At 53.5% G+C, this 18678-nt stretch overlaps 1 protein-coding gene across 1 annotated transcript; it reads right to left on the bottom strand.

The window, feature by feature from the left end:
- Window positions 1–3845: 3845 nt before the first annotated feature.
- On the bottom strand, window positions 3846–15663 carry ISM2 (isthmin 2). The gene is made up of 8 exons (XM_029952170.1): window positions 15434–15663; window positions 13932–14051; window positions 11280–11392; window positions 10429–10820; window positions 8752–9112; window positions 7014–7154; window positions 6696–6779; window positions 3846–5507 (listed from the first exon to the last, which is right to left on the bottom strand). The coding sequence occupies exons 1-8, from the start codon at window positions 15661–15663 to the stop codon at window positions 4990–4992; spliced, it is 1959 nt and encodes a 652-aa protein (XP_029808030.1). The 3' UTR covers window positions 3846–4989.
- Window positions 15664–18678: the final 3015 nt, after the last annotated feature.

Genomic DNA, 18678 nt, shown 5'->3' with positions numbered 1-18678 from the left:
GGAAACCTCACCGCATTCCTGAGCTAGTGTCCTTTCTGCAGGCTGGCACAAAGCTCCCTTCACTGCGGGAAGATGAGGCGGGGTTCTCCAGGGTAAACGGTGCCAAGAAACCACCCCCTGGGCTTGCCTCCCCGTGTGGCCTCCTCTCTGCAAGAAGAGATGAGCACCAGGTACTGGTTTGATATATGGAAAGACACCCACCCTGCGGCAGGGGAGACTGGGGGGCCTCAGGTTCACAGCTTCTGCTTAGCAGTTCCAAGGTACTGGAGACTGAGTAGCCCCCTTGAATTAGCTCGTTTAACCCGCATAATAGCCTTAGAAAAAACTGTCAGCATTTCTGTTTGAGAAGAATCAGAATCTTGCTTCTCATCAGTAACCTCCCAGGTCCCCAACTTCGCAGGAGCTGAGAAGGGCTGGAACTTGCAGAGCCAGTGCTCAGGTCTAAACCACTATGTCTAGGCATCTGGGTGGCTCAGCTGAGCATCCGACTTTGGCTCAGGTCATAATCTCACAATTCGTGGGTTCAAGCCCCGCATCAGGCTCTGTGCTGACAACTCAGAGCCTGGAACCTGCTTCAGATACTGTGTCTCCCTCTATCTGGTCCTCCCCTGCTTGTTCTTGGTCTCTCTCTCAAAATAAAGACATAAAAAAATAAAATAAACCACTATGTCTAGTGCCCATTCGCTGGATTCATCTCAAGGAAGCTGCTGTATTTCTAGTGTGTTCCTGGAGTAAAAATTCCAGGCCTGTTAGTACTCCCAGAAAGAGGAATATAGGAGTATCCTTGTCGAGTATTTTTTAAATACCCAGTTCCATGAAACAAGTTTACTGAGCACTGACCACAGGGCGGGGGTATTTTCAACTACAGTCCAGGCTGCCACGTGGCAGAAGTTACCTGAACAGGGAGGGCCGCTTCCCGTCACAAGCCCTGCCCTGGCACCCGGTGCCCCAGCATGAGTCAGGGCTTCCTAATCCACACATGCTACTCCTGCAGGCACAGCTCTTCCCTTCATCCATTTTTGCTTGTTTTATTAGGTGGCAGTGAGGCCTTCAAGCTAATCCTACCAACGTGACTTGGCCAAAACATTGTAGTTAAGATAAAGCAAAAGACCGGTACTGATCTGGATAATTTAAACCCCCAAAAGCCACTTTTGGCTTGAATTACTCAAAGGAATGGTTGAACTAATGAGCATCTAATTTGGCATTAGATCTGCCTCCTGGGCATCCAAAAAGATGTCTTTTGATAAAGAACCATGGACCGTAGCTCGAATCAAATCTTGGGGCCCCTCCTAACAGACTCCTCCCCCTCCTCCTCACTCAGAGACCAATAACAAAATAGGAGCCCTTTCCTGCCTGGCTGGAGAGTTAACCAATTCTAGAGTTCTTTTAAAAAAAAATCTGAATTAGAGATTACAAACACCTTTAAAAAAAAACCAAAGCACCAAGCAAATTAACTTTTCTGTGACCTGCTCAGTAACAGTTGACTTCCCTAGTATTCATGATGGCTATTCCAATTTTTACCACTGCTATTTTACTGTTACCATTTTTTAAAGTAGGCTGCATGCCCAGCGTGGTGCCCAATACCGGGCTTGAACGCACAACCTTGAGATCAAGACCTGAGCTGAGATGAAGAGTCGGATGCTTAACCAACTGAGCCACCCAAGTGCCCCTTACTGTTAACATTTTTGAGCCTAAAACACAGAACGATCGAGCTAAAAGTAAAACTGGCTTTGGATGGACTTGGGTTGAATCATACCACTTCCTAAAAAATGGGGCAAATTTTCCCACCTGTGTAATGGGTATAACAGATACCTTATGAGAGCATTAGAGATGACGAATATAGAAGCATACCCTTTACCAAATGGTACCTACTGACTTCCAGACTTAAGGGCCCAAGTGTTTTCCCTTGAGGAAGAGTATTTTGAAAAGCTAGTTAAGTGGCTAAATTGGAAACCATAGGCCAAGGATTCACATCGCTAAGCATCGCCTGGGGGAACCTGTTAAATTCTGAAAATGTTGTGGACTCCACCCCTAAAAGATTTTTACTCGGTGTGGGTGTGGCCCGAAAACTTCTACTTTAATAAATATCCCAGGTGATATTATGTCAGGACACGTTTGAGAAGCATCTCCACCTGTTAAAATCTAATTGCAGTGAAAGAGCCAATGAAGCACATTTGGGACCTTTTCATGTACAATAGGACAAAGGCTCTGAAACATTCTTACAACAGACAAAGGAAGCCAGCAGGATCTAGAAGGGTTTGTACTGGGTTGTTTTAAACCCTAGTAAGAATTCGATCTGACCAGTCTTGCCTAGTCTAGAACCCTTTATGAGATACACCAGATGGAGAAAAATTGGGCAAACCCATCCTGGTGATTGGAGCAGCTAAACTAGAAACAGTGTGGGTGTTCACGCTGGATGTGCAGCCATAAGGGCTCCCGGCGTTTGGAAAAGGAAGAACAGCTAGTTAGGACAGTGACCTCACCAACACTGGACCCGAACCGGGGAGGGGCCCCTCCTGGTTCTGGTACTGGATGCTCCTAAAATTCCTTTAACAGGGTCAGTGACCTCTCCATCACTGTTTCTCCTCACACACACCTGTTCCCTGAGCCGAAGCCACCTGCACCATGCCTATTTCTCCTTTGTAGAGTTCGAATAAACACCATTTTATAGCTGACCTGCTCTCCAGCCTCAAGACTCCTTGCCAAGCCCCTTTTATCTTCCATCGTCTGTGGTCTGAGATGGTAGCAAATTTCCATGTCACTTACAGATCAAAACTGTGTCTGGCTAAACTCACTTTTTGGGTAATAGACAACCACTAGGTACAGATTAAATTTAGTGTGTTCAAGTGTCAAGGCGAGTTATATCAGAAAGGAGGGGAGTTAGCAGATTCCTGTGAAAAAGGACTCTGGGATATCTTTATCTTCTTACAAAAAAGTTTCTGCTTGGGGCACCTGCGTGGCTCAGTCAGTTAAGCATCTGACTCTCAATTTCAGCTCAGGTCATAATCTCACAATTTGTGAGATCAAGCCCCATGCTGGGGCTCTGCACTGGCAGTGTGGAGCCTGTTTTGTACTCTCTCCCTCTCTCTGCCCCTTCTCCACTCGTTTTCTCTCTCTCTCAAAATAAATAAATAAATAAATAAAAGTTTCTGCTAACAGATAATTAAATTATGCCTGTACTAATCATGCTGATTTTCCCAGACAACAGAAATGAAGGGAACTTGAGATCCTGCCCTCTCTGACCCTGTAATATTCTAGTTGCACCAGAGTATTTTTAGCCTATGGACCAGAACCAGACTAATACACTTACCTCTAGGTGTGATGGTTATGGAAACATCTGGTTCTCTGAGCGTCTCCAGGTGGTGGCTCTGGACACACCTTGCCTCATCCTACTTCCTGATGCGTCTCTGTCCTTCCCCAAATGCCAGGAGTGACAGTGCAGTGTCTGTTAAGGGTAGCAACCAAGGCAGGTCCATTTCTATCACCTTACAGGGGTAGTCCTTTGGGGAACTCTGCCTCGGACCCCCTTGCAGCAAGGTACTTGGGGAAACAGGGCCACTTCCTCTGGAGTGCGTGCAGTTGACCTCTGTCTTAGAAGTCTTCCTCTCCCCCAAGAACTAGTAAGTGTGACTCTGAGGTCTGGCCAGGTCCTCCCTGTCTTCTAGGCAACCCTGTACAAGTGTGAGGAGGGAGAACTCACATCTACATCTAACCTCTGCACCCCAGGAGCTCTGCCTGCCCGGCTAGGTTAAGGTGTCACAAACACGACCATGGGGGCTGGGCTTGGGCTGTACACAGGGCTCCCTATGCCTCTGCTGACACTCCAAATTCTTCATCAGACAGAATTTGAAAATAAAGTGCTTTATTGCTGAGGATCGCAAAGAGCTTCACGGCAGCTGTCTAGGGGCTGAAGTTCCCAGCTTTTGGAGCTTTTGTGAACAGGACAGGGGGGACTTCAGCCCTTTAACCCCACACAAGGGGAGGAAGTATGGTTTTGAGGGTGAGGAGGGCAGGGAAGAAGCACCAGGTATGCTAGGAGAGCCGATTACGTGCATCTCTTCCTGGCTCTGAGCTCAGTGCGTTCAATGACCTCACCTCGGGAGTATGGGCCATGGTGGGAGTCTTCACAAACACCACAGGAACTGCCCAAATCTGGGCTTCCTGCCACCAACCCCAAGCAGAGAACTGTTTACCACCTCACCACGGTGCACATCCTCCTGGGCTGTTCTGAGCCCATCCCAGGCCTGGCTGCTGGGTCCGTTCATGGCAGTGCCATCCAGTTCTACACATCCCTACAACCTGGACAGAGCAGAAATGCTGGACAAAGAAAGGGACCTGAACAGGTTGACCCATTCCCAGCCAGGAGCTGGCCCTGTCTTGGCCGCGTCTCGGCTGCCTCAGCCTGGCTGTCCGCATTTGGCCCCAGGGGTTGACTTCACCCTACACCAAAGTAGTGTCCACTGAAAAGCAGCTCAGAGCCGCGGAGAACTTGTTAGGGTCCCAGTCCAGTCCTGGTGGCTCCCAGCAGGGGTGGGGCTAGAGGGCCTCCAGCAACCGCCTGGAGATAAGGAGGAGCTGCCTGCTAGGCTGGCCGTCAGCCTGGCAAAACGCAGCTGTGGCACCTCAGGCCCGGAGAATCATGACCCGTGCAGGGTGGAAGAGTCCAGCTCAGAGGGACAGGGAGGAAAATCAGTGGCCAGGCTGGGATAGCATCTCCTAGTGGGCAGGAGAGGGCAGCCCCCACAGGCACACATTTCCTTACCCCTCCCCCCATACACCCAGAGACCTTGGGGGCTGAGCTCCCTCACTCAGCTTAGGCCCTGTACACCCCTCCACCTTGTCCCTAACCCCACACCCACACCCAGGGTGCTGACCTGCCTTGGATTCACAGGCAGAGGGCCTGCAGCAGCAGGCCAGCTGGCTTAGGGGGTCTGGGCAGAGGCAGGGTGAGGGGGGTCTGCAGGGGAAGCTTCTCCAGAAGCTTCCCCGTTAGTACTGCTTGGCCTCCTGCAACTGGGCCAGGTACTCCTCTTCCGGAGGGTTGTCAGCACAGGCTCGGCCATTGTTGGGAGGCCGCACGGCGTGGTAGCGGCTCCAGTCCCCCTTACAGAGGATCCAGGGCAGCGTGTCCACCTTGAAGTGCAGCTCCGGCGAGAAGTCGGTGCTGACGAGGTCCGGTGCGCCGGCGCCCTTGCCCCGGGTCAGCAGCCGGCTGCCCGCATCGTAGCAGCAGTGCTGGGCGGCCAGGGTGCTGCTCTCCAAGGACAGCAGCGAGCGCAGGCAGAAGCGCGCCGTGGGCTGGTACACGTCCAGGCGCTCCCGAGGCCCGCTGGCGTCCCTCCAGCGGAAGCTACGGCCCCGGTGCTCATCCTGCAGGCTCACAGCGCTGTACACGGCCTCCAGCGGGTATGCGCATGGGCAGCTGGGCAGGTCCTGCAGCACCTGGCTCAGGTACTTGGCCAGGAAGTCACTCTTGCAGTTCAGCCACTTTTCACAGCTGTCCACATCTGCAGAGGGGAGGGGAGCGGTCAGCCCCCTGGTGGGGCAGGGGGTGATCGAGGGCCAAGGCATGGAGAGAGACGGCCCCACGCCAGAGCAGGGTGCAGTCCAGCGTGGTCTCCTCTGTTGCCAGATAAGGGCTACCACACACCACCCAGGAAACCTGGGGCCAGAGGCCACTCAGAATGGATATTGGCCCAGGGGCTGGAGGAGGCACCTGGAGTCTGCCTGAATTGCCAGGTGCTGTCCCTTTACGAGCCGGATGGTGGGGGAGATGTGGGGTCTTGGGAAAAGAGCTGGGGTGGTTGGGTGCAGGCATCGCTGTTTTAAGCAACAGGTAAGAAAGGGTTCTACTACTTTAACGACCGGCCCACTCTCCCCTCCGCCTTTCTCTGGCTCGCTGTCTCTCTGGGCCCACTGTGACCCTCCCCATCTACGCTGTCCTGCTCCCTTCTCTCTACCTTGGGAATGTGGCCACTGGCTCTGGCCACGCAGAACAAATCGCTCCGGAACTCTGGGGGACACTCTGCAGCGTCGTGCTCAAGCTGGTCGTGTGTGTCTCTCCCCCTGACACCCGGGGGAGAGCAGATCCTGGGCCTCAGTCTTCTGGGAACGCCCTGCCCCGCACAATGCCAGGCTCACCATGCCAGTTCAGGGAGCTTCACAGTATTGAGCATAGGTCCCACCTGCAAGGGGGCCTGTGGGCAGCTGCCTACCTCCTTGTGGGGGGCAAGCGACACCAAGAGACAGAGACCCAGAATGTCCCAGTGAAAGCGCAGCCCACTCCAAGCTGCTGGAAGAAGCAGGCCTGGAATTCAGGCCCGCTGACCTGTTTCTGACAGCACCCCCTTCCCAAACAGAGCCTACCCAGGAGCCCCCAAGAGCGACTGGAAGGGGAAGCCAAAATGTCCCCACCTCATCCTGTAGCCAGGGAGAATATGCCCCACCAGGTGATCTCCAAGCTCGATGGCTCCCAGCAGAACGGTCTTCCCAGCAGGAACGTCAGGCTGGGAAAGGCCAATGGCCCCACTAGGGGGACTCCGAAACGCCAGGGCCCCTTTGCTGGGGAGGCTGATCCTCCAGCTGGAACATGTGCTCCGCCTCAGTGGATGGGCGTGAGAGCCCTCCCATGCAGCAACGCTCCACCCTCCCAAGAGAGGTTCTCCCCAAGCCCCAGGGCCTGGCTCCCCACTGACCTGGGCTGAGCATGTCCGTAGCATTGTGGGCCAGGGGCTGCCACCCCTCACCGGGGAAGCCCGAGGGGTCCTTGTTTTCGGTGCCTTTGGGAAGAGAGGAGGCCAGGCTGGTGGGGCCCCAGGGCACCTCTGTGCTCCCCATGGGGAAGCCCAGCCCTCACTAGGCTCTCGGTGCCCACAGCATCTGGACTAGGCCTGGGATAAGGCAGGACCACCTGCATCCCTTCTCCAGGCCCCACCCTCAAACAAGGCCCACATTCCCAGGAAGCCACGCCCAGAGTAAGCCTCTGCCTGTGCAGGAGCTGGGGTTCGTCTCACCAGGACAAGGGGGCAGGTCGCAGGCACGGGACTCGGTGGCAGTGCAGGCGTAGCCGCAGGGCCGAGTCCTCCTCTGGCTGCCGCTGCCGCAGCTCCCACTGCAGGGAGACCATGGGCTCCACTCCTCTTGAAGCTCATAGTCTGGGTCAAGGCAGGGAGCCAGAGGTGAGTGAGCACAGCCCACAGGGGGCACTGGTGCAGATGAGCTAAGGGCACCCCTTTCTCAGGAGGGTGCCGCCGGTGCCAGGGCTCCCAGCCTAGCGGATGAAGCACGGGCTGGATTTCAGCCCCCACCCCCCTCAGCCGGGGGCCCTGCAGGTGGCTCTACAGACACAGCAACAATCCCAGCCACCCGCTCCGCGCCAACACAGCAACGAGGAGGAAAAGATATCTGGGGCTGGTGGCTACCCGACCACGGTCAATGTGACCCTGGGCAAGTCCCCTACGTCTCTGACCTAGAGGGTTTTAAAAACATTTTTGTTTTAAATGTTTGTTTATTTTTGAGAGAGAGAGAGAGAGCAGGGGAGGGGCAGAGAGAGGGGCACAGAGGATCCAAAGCGGGTTCTGCACTGATAGCAGCGAGCCCCACACGGGTCTCAAACTCACAAACTGCGAGATCATGACCTGAGCCAAAGTTGGACATTCAACTGACTGAGCCACGCGGGCGTTCCTCTGATCTATAATTTCTATGTCAACGAAAACCAAGGCTGACAACACTTCCCCGGCACTGGGGCCATTAAGGAAGGTCCTGATTTCCCATGTTAGGGACCAAATCCTGGTCTGAGGAACCTGAAATACACCATGACTGCACCTGCACACCTCTGGCTGTTGCAGGGCTGAGACCCAGGGGGTTCTGTGGAACCCCCGAAGTACTGACCTACCCAGTCTCTCCTCATTTCCCAGGCAGGCCTCAGCAGGTGGGCACCAAGAGTCTAAGGAAAATTAATGGAAGAAAAGCTGAAAGGCATGAAAAGTCCACCAGTTTACATTATCTTGGTGAACCAGGGGAAGCCTGCTATGCCTTAGTCCTAATGATGGCACCGCTGTCCCAGGCTGAGACACTGGAACTCTAGGGACAACGTCTGCACCTGTGCACAAAACACGTCTGCATCCAGGGAAATCTGAACTGCAACAAGAATGGCTTTCATGGGAGCTGGCCAGGTGTGTCTGCGGTATTTTCTGACAGTCTGTGCTATGTTGTTTTCTAGTAAAAATACTTAGTTTACTATATGCTGGCACTTTAAATGTATTAACTCAATACCCTCTATACACACTCTTATGCAGTTAAGGGTTGTGCCATTCTCCATTTTAGAGAGGAAGGACAGGAGGCACAGAGAGGTTAAGTAACTTGCCCAAGGTCACTCAGCTGGTAAGCGGCAGAGCCAGGATTCGAGCCCACACAGTCTGAAAATGAGGTCAGTTATGAGTGGTGGGGTTTATAATATTTCCCAATTTGTTGGAATGTGATAGCTATGAATATATATAAAATGAACAACTGTCTATTTTGCTTTGGGGGTCTTAGGGCTGTTGTGAAGGTCAAATGTTTGGGGTGGAAAAGCCAGATTCTGCAAGTTATGGGTAATGTTGTTATTTAGCAGATGATGGTGTTTGTATAGGCCTAAGCTTCTGGCCTTCACAGGTGCCCCAGCTCGGGGGGCTCTCGGGCCTCTCTCTAGCCCCAGCTACCCTCAGGACCTCCAGAAGCAGCAGCGGGGGAGGCCAGGATGGGGATGCTCACCGTAGCCATCCGGCTCCTTGAAGGCCCAGTCCCCAGGGGCCAGCCAGCCCTGCTCCCAGCTGCCTGTGGCCCCACTGAACCCAGGCTCCTCCTCCTCGCCCTCTTCCTCCTCATTGTCCTCCTGGTCCTCGCTCTCCCGATACTCTGCAGGGTAATCCTCCTCCTCCACTTCTTCCCCTGGGGCTCTGCCCTTGAGATTGGTCCTCCCCTCCTCGCCCTCCAGGTAGCTCCAGAATAGGGGCCAGAAGAGCTCCTTGGCAGGCAGCCAGCTTGAGGCACCCTGGGGCCAGTGACTGCTGGGCTCAGTCAATAGGTCCATCTCCACCTCGGCCTGGGGATCCTTCACCACCTCGATGGTCACCTGCAGAGGGTCAGACACAGGTCGGCCAGTGAAGGAGTGCTCAGGGCATTCGGAGACAAGTGCGGGGGCAGGGGTAGGGGTAGAGGGCCAACCTTTCCTCCAGAACAGTTCATTCTCTTGGCCAACCTTCCGGGCCTCCCAGGGCCCAGGGGGTCACAATTTAAGACTTGGGTGTGCATCAGAATCCCCTGGATATTCCAGACTCCTTGACCTAACCCTAAACATGAATTCAATTATCTGAGGCGGGGCTAGGCATGGTGGCTTGACACGTGCCAGAATAGAGACCCATTAGTTTAGCAGTGAACCTGGCTGCAGACTGCCCAGCCCTAGGGGCCACTAACAGCCTCAGGGTCTCGTTGTAGGGCTGGAAAAATGACAGCAAAGAGAGCAAAGTCCCATAGCAGTCCTGGGTGGGGAGGAGGGTGGGAAGGGGGGACGGCTCTCATTCACCACATTGTGGATGGGAAATAAGTAACGTGAAATCATTCATGCGACCGTGAACTTTGAAAACGTTATTTTTAGCTATTCTAAAATAACCCAAGAGTCTCCTTCTTAGTGCAGTGGGCAGCGCATCAGTCTCATAAAATAACCCGAGATCGCTGAACAAAATTTGGGGGAAAGCCAACAAAATATAATGAAAAAAATTAAAATCACCCCCACTCCATCTCTGACAGATAACATTGTGATGATTAAACTTCCAGGTTTCACACACACGCGCGCACATGCACAGCCTCTTAGACCATTTTAGAACGCTAGGTTCTACACTTTCTCATGGCCTTTTCTCTTCTGATGACAGTGTTTTGCAAACTGTAGGTGCCGCACAAAACACAGAACTCCTATCATCCGGGATTGAGGACTGGCCGTCGTGAATGTCAACTGGAATCCCACTGGCTCCATAAAGCCCCTCTGGGGGGCAGCCCCCCACCACGAGCCCACCCCATTCTGCATTCAACCAACCCTGCAGTGAGGGTAGGGCCAGGGTGAGGGCCACAAGTCGCCCCTCCCCCATTTCTCTGGAAGCCTCTGCCCCACACGAAGCCTCTCCACTCCGCGGATCCTCATGACAGCCCCGTCAGGCTGTTGCTGTGTCTCCTTCGCTATGGACTGGAAAACGCAGGCTCAGAGGGCCCCATGCCCTGCTCAGCCCACAGCTGGGAAGCATTGGAGCGGCCCCCACTACTCTACCTTCTGTGACCCCAAAAAGACCCCCACCCTCTCAGGAATACAGGATGGGGATGCCTGACCTCAGGGTGGAGCGGGTCAGCCCAGTTCCTCTGTAGGTGTCCACCGGGCCTATGCCCTCCTGTAGCTCTCACCTGGATATTGGGGTTCGGGGCACTCAAGTCTGTGCTGGCCAATCCTGGCAGCTTCTGCAGCTCCAGCAGCATGGGAGTGCCGTCCAAGGTCCTCGGCATGACCGCTTTGTCCAGGCTCAGGGCTGCTGGCTCACCAAGAGCCCGGCGCCTATGTCGGCGTGACCCTGCCTGGGGGAGGGCTCTGGGGAGCAGGGGGGTCCCCTCCTCTTCCCTAGGAGAGCTGGAATCTGGGGAGGCTGAGACCTGAAGGAGGGAAAAGCAGAGAAGGGGGTGATTGGGGTTAGGGCTTGCCCTAGGTGGCCCCAAAGTGGGGGATTCAGAAGCCCTGGGGTCTGGCCAGCCCACAAATTCATCCTGTGATTGTGGGTCCGAATATGTTTTTGTTTTAATGCCTCAGAGGGTAAGTGAGGCCATGTACACAGAGTGCTTGGACAAATGGTGCCAACAGGAGGCATGACGGGGGGCTAAATCAGTTTTCTGCAGGTGAAGAAACATAAACCAACCTCCTCATTTTACAGATGATGAAACTGGGGTCCAGAGAGGGGAGCCTGTTGTTTAAGGCAGTGTTTCCAAGTGCAGTTAACAGACCACATGCCTCAGAAGCCCCCAGGGCTCTTGCCCAGGAATAGGGCAAGTCAGGGCAGGAAGGCCCAGAAAGGCCAGGTCGACAGGGAGGGCAGCGGCAGACCTGGGCCTTCCCCCAGCAGGCTCCCCTGTCACCGGCCCTCCCTAGCCATCCACGTGGGGGCTGTGTTCCTTAGCATCTCTGACCACTGCTCCCTTCCTCCACCCGCCCACCTGGGACCCAGCACCTTTTCCTAGTTCAGGTGCTGGCACAGCTGTCTGCCTACCAGGTAATTCCCTCCACCAGCCAGTGCCCGGGGCGGGGGCACACCATGACAGTCCCTGCTTCGCCTCAAATAGTAACTGAAAGCCCCTGGTTGTCTCGGACTCCAGCAGCAGCCTGTTCAGACAGTGGGACACTGGGGTGGCCACCCACCTACTTCCAGGCTACAGCCATTGCTCAGCTCTCTACAACAGGACAGAAAGAGCACTGTCCAGAGCCGCCTTTATGAGCCTCAAGGGCTGGGACCCTGTGGATCCTACCCCACCCAGGCCACAGCCTTGACCCCACTTTCCACCTCATCCCTGAAGCCATGTAAAAAAACACAGGTCTGAATAGTCAGATCAGCTTGGGTTCAAACCCTAGCTTTGCCTCTTGCTACCTCATTCAACTTGATCTGCAAAATGAGGATAATTCCTATCTGGAAGGAGAGTCAGAAATTTATCAAACACTTCCACAGCCTCTGTGTATCGGGCGCTATTCTAAACACTTAATCATTCATTTCATCCTCCCAACCACCCTCAGAGATAGGTGCTTGCTGTCATCCCCATTTTGACAATGGAAACTAAAGCACAGAGAAGGCAAGTAACTTGCCTGAAGTCACACAGACATTTAGTCGTAAAGCCAGGATTTGAACCACAGCCTGGGTCCAGAGCCCATACTCCTCTTATTTAAGATTTTATTTTAAGTAACCTCTACATCCCACGTGGGGCTTGAACCCACAACCCTGAGATCGAGCCACACACTCTACCAACTGAGCCAGTCAGGCACCCAAGAGCCCGCACAGGATCTTAACTGTTATGCTCTGACACTACAGGCAAGAGAGTCTATTTCACAAATCAGGGGCTTACTTGGTCTAATTTCTCACTACGACTTTCTTTCCTTGGGTTGAAAAAGAAAATAAGAACCTTCAGTCTCTCCCCTTGAACCCCCCTCCTTCGGTGTTCGCCAGACACCTGGTTCCAAGGCTCCTGCACTAATCACCGTGGCCCATCTGGGCGTGGCCCTGGGGTCTGTTACTGAGTCAAAGTGCTCTGGTCTCAACACCCAGGCCGGATGAGCAGAGAGGATAGACAGATGAGGAATGGAACAACCCAGCTCCTTCACTGACTGGTCTTGGAGGCCTGGAACACGCCCATATGCTGCTTTCCTCGCAGCTCCCACTCACAATGCCACCAAAGCCCTAACTGTCCCTGTGACTCGGCTCAGAAGCACCTCTGTCTGCAGCCTCCAGGGCACAGGGACAGGCTGTCTCAGGACAGCAGGAGTTCAGGGGCTGCAGCCTTTCTGGCTGATGGGGATGTCCCTGCCTCGTGAGTGGGTAGTTAGGCAATGGTTCTCATCTGGGGACATGTGGCAATGTCTGGAGACATTTGTGGTTGTCACAACTGGAGAGGGGTTCTACTGGGACTGTGTGTGAGATCCCATAACACACAGGACAGCCCTCACAAACGTCATCCAGCCCAGAATGCCAACAGTTCTGCAATGAAGGGGCGCCGGGGTGGCTCGGTTGGCTAAGCATTGACTTCAGTCATGATCTCCCCGTTCCCAAGTTCAAGCCCCTCATCGAGCTCTATGCTGACAGTTCAGAGCCTGGAGCCTGTTTCAGATTCTGTGTCTCCCTCTCTCTTCCTCTCTCTCTCTCTCTCCCTCTCAAAAATAAATAAATGTTTTTTAAAAATTTAGGGGCGCCTGGGTGGCTCAGTTAGCACAGACTTTGGCTCAGGTCATGATCTCACGATTCATGGGTTCAAGCCCTGTGTCAGGCTCTGTGCTGACAGCTCAGAGCCTGGAACCTGCTTTGGATTCTGTGTCTGCCCCTCCCCTGCTTTCACTCTGTATCTCTCTCTTTCTCTCTCAAAAATAAACATTAAAAAAAAATTCTTTTTTAATTTTTAAAAAACAGTGCTGCAGTTAAGAAACCCTGCTCTAGGGGGCGCCTGGCTGGTTCAGTTGGCAGAGTACACGACTTGATCTGGGGGTTGTTGAGTTTGAGCCCCGTGCTGGGTGTAGAGATTGCTCAAATAAATAAATAAATAAATAAATAAATAAATAAATAAATAAATAGGAAGGAAGGAAGGAACCCTGCTGTAAAGTCAGGCTGCTTAGATATGAACCTCTGAACAGTCTGGCTTCTGACCTGGGGGACCCTGTCAGGGGACAGAACCTCTATGTGCATCCTTATCTGTAAAATGAGAACAGTGATAGGAGAGAGCTGGCATCCGGCAGGGCTCAGAATGGTCATTTCCAGCACTCTCTGACCTCTCCACTCCTTAGTACCCAGGTGGACCAGATGATGAGCAAAGGCCATAGAAAGTCCTGGCTAAACATCACAGCCACACATCACAGCCCTCCTTATCTAGAGCTGCTCTTGGAGCCCCCTGCCCTGTGCTTCAGGCCCCAGCCGACTCTCAGGAGTGGAGGGGGGCCATGGGTCTTAGTCTGGGTCTCTTCAGAAGCCAACACTGACACCAGAATTCCAGGGCATTCCTTTGGAAGGTGATCCCAGGACACACCAGCAGGTTGAGGATGGGAGGCAGCTAATAAAGAATGTCCCATCGAGTTAGTGGCCATGGTGGACAAAAGGAGTTCAATCCCACTGGTGCCTCAGTTATTCCCCCAGAAGCAGGGAGCTGGGCTGTGTAGTTGCAAACCTCACCAGTCACTGCTTGAGGGCTGCTGAGTAGATGCGAGGATTTGTTCCCCAGGGACCACAGATTTGTCACGTACAGCTGAGAGCAGGCCCTCGTGCCAGTGACAGCCCTCAAGAAAATGGACACTGGCAACAGGGAGTAAGGCAGAGATATGGGCAGAGCCCCCAGAGCCCTGACCTGTGAGTGCTGAGCACATCTCCTCTACAGAGGCTAGGCCCTGCATGTGTCTTCTGTCACCCCAGCTCGAGTGCAGGCAGGACCGTGTCTGCTTGCTTCATGCGGTGTCCTGTGCCCAGCATTGTGCCTGGTACGTAGGAGGAGTTCAATAAATCATTGCTGAGTGACTGAATGAGCACTAGCAACCCCAAGGGGTGTGTGTGACTGTCTCTATGTTAATGATGAGGCTATGGAGGCTCAGAGAGCATAAGGGATTTACATAAAGTCCAAAGTCCAAGGGATTTACATTAAGTCCAAGGTTATAACATCAAAGCTCAGCTTCAAACTCAGCTCTGCCTGGTCTCAACGCCCATGCGCCGGTGCGTGCCAAGTGTGTGGACACACACATCATATGCAACCACCTCTGTATTTGCAAAGCACTTCCCTTTCTTGTCATCTTGCTGGCAGCTGTAGTAGTGATAACGAGTGTAGGCTGGAGGCCACACGGCCTGGGTTCAAATCCCAGCTTGTACACTTACTAGCTGTGCGACCTTGGGCAGGTTAACTTAATCTAACTTAAATTCTCCCTCCACTAATTAGGGAAACAGCAGTCTCTGTCTTGAGTGGTTGTTGAGTTAGAATGAGGGTTGCCTAAACACGGAAAGCGTGCACTGAGTGTCACCTAGAGGTGGTGACAGATGGTTTTGAGAGAGAGAGGACAGTATCCCTCTTGCCAGGCACTGTCGGTTCTTTACATCTAAATTGGTCTGAAGCCCCCGGCACCAGAAGTGACGCGGGATCTCTGGGAGGGGTATTGCTGTGGCCTGAATTCCGAGGCTCTGGCGTATCTGAGAACATCTGTCCCACTCCCAGACCCACATCTCCCACATGTCACACTCGCCTGTGGACTTTGGTGCACGTCCATTCCTTTGGGAAGTAGTGTCAACGCCCAGAGAGACATGAGGTATGTGGATATATACCAAGATACATCCCCACCATTCTCTCTCTCTCCCTTCCTCTCCCTTACACACACACACACACACACACACACACACACACACACACACACGGGCCCACGCGTACCCTCCCAGGCTTGGCCAGGCAGCCCTGACCCTGTTCCCGGTTAACAGAAAAGCCCTCATGCGAACAAGCTCTGACTGGAGTCAGTGGAGCCTCCTGCTGACCTGCTGGAGCCCCTCACGGAGCCACCCTCCTCCTCCCTGCCTCTCTGTCAGGAGCTCTGGATAATGAACTCGGCTAACTTTCCGGATAATGAAACCCGGTGGCCAGGTGCAGCCCCGCGCCTCCCTCCCTGCGCCCCCCAGACCCGCCACTCAACAGCAGCAACTACCTCCTCAGGACCACAGGCAGAGGGCGAGGGGGCCGGACTCCACTCTCCTCCCTGGCGTCCAGGAATCCAGCCCACCCGGCACCCAGCTGAGCCCCCAAAGCTCCCGGTGGTAACAAGAGTGCTATTGACAGAGGGCACCCTGCAAGCGGCAGGCCCGGCTCTGTGCTGTGTGACCCGTGTACTTGCACAGGACTCTGGGTCTGACTGAACTGACGCTCAGCAGCTGCCATCTTGGAATGCTTGGAGGTCCCACATTCTCACTCAGCAATGGGCGCCCCAGCTACGGCGTCCGCACTGCCAGGCGCACCCCGTGTGCTGACCCACTGAGTTCTCACAACCCGACGGGCAGAGCCAGCACCATCTTCATAGATGCGGCAGCTGAGGATCAGAGAGGTGAAGAGCTTGCTTGGGGTCCCATGGGGGGCTGGCAGAAGAGGACTTGAGGCAGGTGGTCCGGCTGGAGGGTCTGTCCTCTTATCCCTTGTGCTTTGCCAGCTCCAAGTGAGGGCCGCACCTCTGGTTCGCTGACTGCCGCTCGCGTGCTGAGTGTGCTGAATGGCCAGCACACTAGGGCAGGATGTTCTCCTTTTCACAGCCATCCTTCCCTTTGATCTTCATAACAGCCGAGTGAGAGGCAAAGAGGGGGATTGAGATTAGGAGCCTGAGAGCCAGTGAGGAGGGACTGGCCTGGGACAGCCAAGCAGCAAGCCCCGGCCCCCCGCTCTGGGCCTTCCCTTTCTTTCTCAACCAGCTTTCCAGTGGTTACAAATTCTTAGCGGAAAGAATGGTCTGAAGGAAGACCAATGGTCATAGTCAAGGTCCAAGAAGGTGCCCAGCTGCAGGGGGAGGCTGAGGGAGCCACAGGTTTGGCATCACACAGACCCGGGTTCCAGCTCCCCTTCTGACACTCACTCACTCCTTGGGCATGAAAGACCCCACCAAAGAAAACCTTCAGGAAAAGATCTGCTTCTTGCTGCCTCCACCTGGTAGGTGAGACCTTTCAACCCACTGTTCCCCCTCAGCGCCCCCGCCCCGCACTACAGTCCAGCCCTTGATGTCAGGCAACTGGCAGCATGATGGGCCAGGACTGAAGTGCTGGTACTGGACGTATGACGCTGCCCGAGGCCCGCGGGCTCCGTCCTCTGGGCCTTGGCTGTTCACTCTCACCCGGCCCCTCCCCTCACAGGCGCTTCCTTCCACGGAGATGACGTCCCTGCTGCTACAGCATGAACTCCTGCGGCTCTGCCCCACGCAGGGCCCTTCACGCAGGACACTCCTTGCAGCCTGGAAGAGCTGTCCCCTCTCCTCTGTGTGAGGAGGACACACGCTGAGTCCTCATTCTGAGAAGGGAACTTCTGTCTTCCCCAATTCTCATCTCCATTACCTTCTTGTGGCCCCAGCTCTGTCTCCTCCACCCCAAGGTCTTCCCTTGCCTGCCCTGGAGGTGGCGGGTGCTAGGGCGAGGTGCCCAGGGGTTGACTCACTGGCTGCAGACCCGTGGCTTAGTTATTAGACCCACGGTCAGTTTCCTCATCCCTAAAATGAGGAAAACAAGACCAGGACCACAAGATGCTAGGCACTACGGCTGTTTGGGTGGTGTTCTGATCCTAACCGGAACAGAAGACACCCAAGACGGAGCTCTGTCATTCTTTGCCTGTCTAGCACCCAACACACCCTTGTGCCTTTTTTTTTTTAACTAGGACTTTGAATTTTTTTTTAATTTATTTTGAGAGAGAGAGAGAGAGAGCGAGCATGAGTGAGGGAGGGGCAAAGAGAGAGACAGAATCTCAAGCAGGCTCCTCACTGTCAGTGCAGATTCCAATGTGGGGCTTGAACTCACGAACTATGATATCATGACCTGAGCTGAAATCAAGAGTCAGATGCTTACCCGACTGAGCCACCCAGGTGCCCCACCCAACAAACCCTTGTAACGACAATGCCACACACTGTACACATGTGCAGTGCACTCTCACCCAGCAGGCTGTCCGACAGAATGGGTTCGCCTATTCCCATTTGATTGTGGGAGTCCACTGAGGCTCAGCAACAGGCCTGACCAGAAAGAGGGTGGCACATTTTGTTCTTGATGCCGATGATTTCAAGGTGTTTCAAGACTTTGGAAGAGCAGTCTGGGACATGACATACAAAGATGAACCCTGAGGTCCTGGCTTTAGCTCTTGAGATGACAGACCTGGCTTGAGTCTCGGTTAGGCTTAATGTCTCTGTGCCTTGATTTTTTTCATCTGGAAAATGAGGCTAACACCCATCAAACACCCATGGGAATAACACCGAGGGGCGGTGTGTTCTTCAGCTTCTTCCTAAAAGTCTCTGGAGTTGTCATTTATTTCTGACACGTCACCTAAGGCCCCAGGATGGCAGTCTGCATTATCTCAACACAATTTCTTAACTAACAGCTTGATTACGTAACGGCTTTAACATACATCACGCGGACTTCTGAAGCAGTATTTGAACCAGACAGGATCACAGAGATGACTTCGCCCCTTATTTTAAATGTCAGGAAATCATCAGTTAATGCCTGAGTTAATGACCCACTGAGACTAGAACCCCAGGCCCTGGGCTCCAAGCTCTATTTTTCCCTCATGGCACTACTTTGCTTTAACATATTTTTGAGGGTTCCACCAGGCCCTATACTAGAGCTGGGGATACGACTTTGGCTCTGAAATAACTCATCTTCTAGACTGGTCTTGGGGGACAATCTGGCAAACATATCAAAATAATCACACCACAGAGAAATTATGCCAAAATGGGTAGGAAAATAAATGCTAATTCAATTAACTTTATGACCACCATCACCTCCACCTGGGAGGTGGGAGTAGCCAGAGGCTGTTCGGTTGCTCTGGATCGGTCCACAGTAGTGGTTAGCATCGGTGAAGGAGAGGGGTGTGTCCCAGGACACACCCTCAATGTCTGCCTCGGTCCGACAATGGGTGCTACAAACACCTAGTAGGTTAAGGCCAGGGATGCTGCTGTAAATGTCCTACAACGCACAACAAAGGATTCTACCACCCCAAATGACACAAGTCCGGAGGTTGAGAAACTCTGGTCTACAGAATGTAGTCTCAACGGGGGGCCAAAAAATCTTAGATCTTACAATGGTTTGTAACATACCCACCTGCCATGATACATAAACGGTATATTTATGGTATTAAAATTTCAATGGGAAAGGCACTTGGGGGGAGGAAATATCTAAAAGGTTCCTTAGGAAGGCCGCGTTGAAAAAAAAAAAA

The sequence above is a fragment of the Suricata suricatta genome, chromosome 9 (genome assembly GCF_006229205.1).
Source record: "Suricata suricatta isolate VVHF042 chromosome 9, meerkat_22Aug2017_6uvM2_HiC, whole genome shotgun sequence".
NCBI lineage: Eukaryota > Metazoa > Chordata > Mammalia > Carnivora > Herpestidae > Suricata > Suricata suricatta.
The sequence above is the reverse complement of the archived record's forward strand: the minus strand, read 5'-3'. Positions and strand labels throughout refer to the sequence as shown.

Coding starts and splice junctions, on each gene's coding strand:
- ISM2 (XM_029952170.1), bottom strand. CDS start 15,663: ATGGCAGCTGCTGAGCGTCAGTTCAGTCAGACCCAGAGTCCTGTGCAA. Junction 7,155..8,751: donor CAAGGAGCCGGATGGCTACG/GTGAGCATCCCC, acceptor GCCTTGACCCAG/ACTATGAGCTTCAAGAGGAG. Junction 5,508..6,695: donor TACGGACATGCTCAGCCCAG/GTCAGTGGGGAG, acceptor TCCCCTCTGCAG/ATGTGGACAGCTGTGAAAAG.